The 5,691-nt window shown below is 43.4% G+C and overlaps 1 protein-coding gene across 1 annotated transcript; it reads left to right on the forward strand.

Moving 5' to 3' along the window:
* Positions 1-2,685: 2,685 nt before the first annotated feature.
* LOC119429452 (m7GpppX diphosphatase) lies at positions 2,686-3,210 on the forward strand (the record flags this gene model as incomplete). The annotated part of the gene is given in 2 exon segments (XM_037697074.1): positions 2,686-2,796; positions 2,895-3,210. Coding segments are annotated over 2 exon segments (378 nt in total), but the record flags the coding sequence as incomplete, so codon positions are not given.
* Between the last annotated feature and the right edge of the window lie 2,481 nt (positions 3,211-5,691).

Below are 5,691 nucleotides of genomic sequence, written 5' to 3' on the forward strand. Positions count from 1 at the left end.
ATATATATATATATATGTATATATTTTTTTTATTTATATGTATACATATAGTTATATTTATATATCATTATATATATTATTTTTATATATATATATATATTTTTTTATTTAGATTATACGTATGGTTTATATTTATATATACTCAACAACTATAACTACATGTATATATTTAATTAGATTAATGTTTATATGTGTCATTTTTCACCACTTTTGTCTGTCCAAACAGGTCTCACTTGTAGATGAGTCTTTGAGGCTCAATGTGACTTATCTGTTTAAATAAAGGTTGATTGAATACGTATCAACAAATATAAAGTTCTTTCGATTCTTTGTGAAACAAAAATGTTAGTTTAAAAAAAAATCTACAGCCGCTACAAAAAGCAGTTTGTGATGGAATTTTTACATGACCCTTTATGTACACACATATATTAATGTATGTGCATAAAAAAGGAGAAAAAGCCACAGGCAAAGCAAAATGTTCAAAACAGAAACAAGATCATCCATTTTGGTTGTGTGTTTTTTTTTCCCAGCTCTTCTTCTTCTAATACGTGTTAGTGGTGGTTAGTAAAGAGCTTAATGTAACACTAGCACCACCAGCTGGTAAGGCGGGTTGACATTAATGATCTGCCCACTAAAGGTGACCTATGGGCACTGTGGAGACAGAAATATACCGGTCCCACCGGAACCGGCCTAGATAAGGCCCATTAGGGTCTTACAAGAACCAGACCTGTGGATAAGGGGCTTATGTGTCCCTGTGATGGACTTGTGACCTGTCCAGGGTCTACACCCTCGCACAGTAATTGACGGACATGGGCACTGGCGACCCCCGTTTCCCCAAATGGAAGAAGCGGGTAAAAGATAATGGATGGATGGAAATGATCATTAAACGTAGATAATACTAACTACATGATATTCAGTAATAGAAAGAGAACTGTTGATGTTCCATTTAGAGTTGAGGGTGTTGAGATTTGTAGAGTTAGTGAGGTGAAATTTTTGGGTGTAATCATTGATGAACAGCTAACATGGAAACATCACATCAATTCTGTAAGAACAAAAATATCTAAATCTATTGCAGTACTATACAAAGTCAGGGAATTATTAAATGATAAAGCTCTGTACATGTTGTATAACACAATCATTGTTCCACATTTAATCTATTGCACTGATGTTTGGGGGAAAGCGTGTAAAACATTTACAAAACCTATTTTTATTTTACAGAAAAGAGCTGTAAGAATTATCACCAGAAAGCATTACAGTCACCCATCAAGCACATTATTTTATCAACTGAAGTTATTGAATTTCCATGATTTGGTAGATTATAGTATTTTATCAGTTATGTATAGGGCTCATTATAATAACATAAATATCCAAATAAATTTTGTTAAAAGAGAGAGTTGTTATAATCTTAAGGGGACAAAGATATTTGTGAAACCTAAATTTCAAACTAGTTTGAAGCGACGGTCTACTTCAATCCAATGAATTAGATTATGGAATAATCTGGAGAGTGATGGTAATAATGCCAGATCAATGTCTGTGTTTAAGAGAATGATCAAAGTTGATCTGTTAAAAAAAGAGGAAATAGCTTAACGTGTATTTGTATGAATTGTTGCTCAAGAAGGAGTTATTTTTTATTTTGTTTTTGTTATTTCAAGATTATTATTGTTTAAATTTTTGTGAATGACTCTGCTACTACCACATCAAAGTTGATGTCAGTGTCTGTAAAACTGACTAAAATTTGACTAACTTTGTTTTTGCTAATGTGAATTGACTGCAGCAGTCATCTTGACTTAGATTAATTTTGAACGTGAATATGTAGATGCACATCTAGTGATAATTTTCTGAACGTTTCATTAAAATCCTTTATGAAATGTATTTATTGAGTTCCAGAATTGCGCTGCTTGGGGTGGCTGCATGTTGGAGTTGCTCTCTTTCATTCATTTTCTGAGATTTTGCTTTTGAAAACTCTTTTTTCTGGATGTAAAATTGCTTTTTTCAGATGATTACTTCCTCTGTTATCAGATGCTGTGCCGCTGGAAGAATTTTTACTGACATTTTTTTTTTACATTTGTACTTTTGTTATGATGCGTAACCATAACAACAAGGTGGTTTTTACAACTGGGAGCTGCTGATTAACACCTCAAAAGCTCAAATAATTTCTCAATTACAGTCGCAAATGCCAAATGAGTTGAAAAGGCAGTTCCATGGATGCATTACCATCTACCTGGAGACGGTGCTCGTGTGCCTGTCCGCTGAGATCTTGGAGGTGGCGGGAAGCACGGCTCGTGGCAGCAGGAGGACCGAGATAGTCCCACGGCACTTGCAGTTAAGTCCGTGGCGAGGAGGGAGGCTGTTGGGAGAAATGGCCATCGTTCAGGGAGGAGTTCTGCCCAGCATTCAGGCAGTCCTGCTGCCCAAGAGGACTGAGAGGTCTGCTGGGTCTGGGTGGACGTATCGGCATCTGCATCCAGTTTCTTCGGATCCGCTGTGGGACGAACTGCTACAAGAGATCCTTCCTGCCTAAAGCCATCGGCATCTAGAACAACTCTAATGATGAGCTACAACAACAATTAATTTCCCTTTGGGATTAATAAAGTATTTTTGAATTTGAATTGAATGAAATATTTTGCTAAGTCAGTTACAGTAATACTTTGGGGGCCTTGAATCGTATTTTCACATCTGTCCTTTTAGGTTGATGACTTGTACCTGATTGCAATAGCTCATCAGAGAGACATCAAGAGTGTTCGAGACCTGACGTCGGAGCACCTGCCTCTACTGCAGAACATCATGCAGAAAGGAAAGGTGAGTTTTCAGTTTCCTTTCTCTGCTTGGGGAGATCTTTTCCAAGTGACAGAGCAGAAATCAGGCCGAGGATGAGTATCTGTGATGTTGTGTTTCAGGAGGCCATCCTGCAGCACTACAGCCTTCCAGGCAGCAAACTGCGGGTCTACCTGCACTACCAGCCCTCCTACTACCACCTGCATGTCCACTTCACCAAACTTGGCTATGAGGTGCCAGGCTGTGGTGTGGAACGCGCTCACCTCCTTTCAGATGTCATCCAGAACCTCCAGTCGAACCCAAATTTCTACAAAAGCCGGACACTGAGCTTCCCCCTGAGGGCAGATGATGGGCTGCTTGGCAGATTCAAGGAGGCAGGAAGGCTGTGAAAGCTGAAAAAAGTCTTTATGTGTCGGAAAACATCCAGAAATGTGTTTCAGAGGCTTTAAGGCTTGAAGTGATGATGTGCAGGTTGACTGTCTGCAAATTGTTTCATCATGACTTTCATTCTTCATTTGCTGAGTAGTCAGCTTTTGTAGGATATTACCGGTAAGTTTAAAACTTTTAAAAATTGATTTCAACCAATGTGCATTAGGGATGCACGATATTGGATTTTTGGCCGATGTCTGATATGCCCATATGTATATGAACTTATTGGCCGATAACCGATACCAATACCGATCTATTTTTCCCTAGGGTAGTACACTTAAAGTGGACGAATAGGGAACAGGCACTAAACATCTACTAGGTTCCTCCAAGAGTGATGATGTCACACTCACTGAATACTAAACTGATTCTTTTATTCCTTCCCAACAAGTAATAAAAAACTACTTTTTTTAAAAATGTGTGAAAAATAAAATACAAGAAAAATTAAATGGAGCTCTTTTCTTTTATGAAGACATAAAATGAAAATAAGTTCAGTTCTTCAGCATCGTGGCTACCCGGGCAGTGTTGTGTTTGGAATTATATTTCTCCTTTTAGTTTTTAGTTTAATCAGCTTAAGTTTATGGTGAACTACCATGAAATGCAATAAACAGTAGTTAACTGTTAAGTATTTTTAGTGTTAAACCAACAAAATACATTGACAACTTAAATATGCAGTGTATAACCATCCATCCATTTTCTTCCGCTTATCCGGGGTCGGGTCGTGGGGGTAGCAGCCTAAGTAGGGAGGCCCAGACTTCCCTCTCCCCAGCCACTTGGGCCAGCTCTTCCGGGGGAATCCCGAGGCGTTCCCAGGCCAGCCGAGAAATATAGTCCCTCCAGCGTGTCCTGGGTCTTCCTCTGGGCCTCCTTCCGGTGGGACGTGTCCAGAACAACTCACCAGGGAGGCGTCCAGAAGGCATCCTAAACAGATGCCCAAGCCACCTAAACTGGCTCCTCTCGACATGGAGAAGCAGCGGCTCTACTCTGAGTCCCTCCCGGATGATCGAGCTTCTCACCCTATCTCTAAGGGAGAGTCCAGACACCCTGTGTAGAAAACTCATTTCGGCTGCTTGTATCCGAGATCTCATTCTTTCGGTCACAACCCAAAGCTCGTGACCATAGATGAGGGTAGGAACGTAGATCGATCGGTAAATTGAGAGCTTCGCCTTTTGACTCAGCTCTCTCTTCACCACGACAGACCTGTACAGCGCCTGCTTCACTGCAGACGCTGCACCTATCCGCCTATCGATCTCACGCTCCATTTTTCCCTCATTCGTGAACAAGACCCCAAGATACTTGAACTCCTCCACTTGGGGCAGGACCTCCTCCCTGACCCGGAGAGGGCACTCTACCCTTTTCTGGCTCAAGACCATGGCCTCGGATTTGGAGGAACTGATCTTCATCCCGGCCACGTCGCATTCAGCTGCAAACCGCTCCAGCGAAAGCTGTAGATCACGATCTGATGAAGCCAATAAGACCACATCATCTCCAAAAAGCAGAGACGCAATCCTAAGGCCACCAAAACGGATCCCCTGAACACCTTGGCTGCGCCTAGAAATTCTGTCCATAAAAGTTATGAACAGAATCGGTGACAAAGGGCAACCTTGGCGGAGTCCAACTCTCACCGGGAACAAGCCCGACTTACTGCCGGCGATGCGGACCAGGCTCTGACAACGGTCATACAGGGACCTAACAGCCCATATCAAAGGGCCCGGTACCCCATACTCCCAGAGTACCCCCCACAGGGTTCCCCGAAGGACGCGGTCGAACGCCTTCTCCAAGTCCACAAAGCACATGTAGACCGGTTGGGCAAACTTCCATGCACCCTCCAGGACCCTGCTGAGGGTGTAGAGCTGGTCCAGTGTTCCACGGCCAGGACGAAAACCGCACTGCTCCTCCTGAATCCGAGGTTCGACAATCCGACGGACCCTCCTCCAGAACCCCCGAATAGACCTTACCAGGGAAGCTTAAGAGCGTGATTCCCCTGTAGTTGGAACACACTCTAGGGTCCCCCTTTTTGAATAGGGGGACCACCACCCCGGTCTGCCAATCCAGGGGAACTTCCCCCGATGTCCACGCAATATTGCAGAGTCGCGTAAGCCAACACAACCCTACAACATCCAGAGCCTTAAGGAACTCCGGGCGAATCTCATCCACCCCTGGGGCCCTGCCACCGAGGAGCTTTTTAACCACCTCGGTGACCTCAGCACCAGAGATTGGAGGGCCCGACCCAGAGTCCCCAGGCTCCGCTTCCTCAGTGGAAGACGTGCCGGTGGGATTGAAGAGGTCTTCAAAGTATTCCGCCCACCGACCCACAACATCCCGAGTTGAGGTCAGCAGCACACCACTCCCACAATAAACAGTGTTGGTGGCGTACCGCTTTCCCCCACTGAGACGCCGGATGGTGGACCAGAATCGCCTCAAAGCCATGCGGAAGCCATTCTCCATGGTCTCTCCGAACTCCTCCCATGCCCGAGTTTTTGCCTCAGCGAC

Source organism: Nematolebias whitei, unplaced genomic scaffold (assembly GCF_014905685.2).
Source record: "Nematolebias whitei isolate Nwh7 unplaced genomic scaffold, NemWhi1 Nwh_scaf_1281, whole genome shotgun sequence".
Lineage (NCBI taxonomy): Eukaryota > Metazoa > Chordata > Actinopteri > Cyprinodontiformes > Rivulidae > Nematolebias > Nematolebias whitei.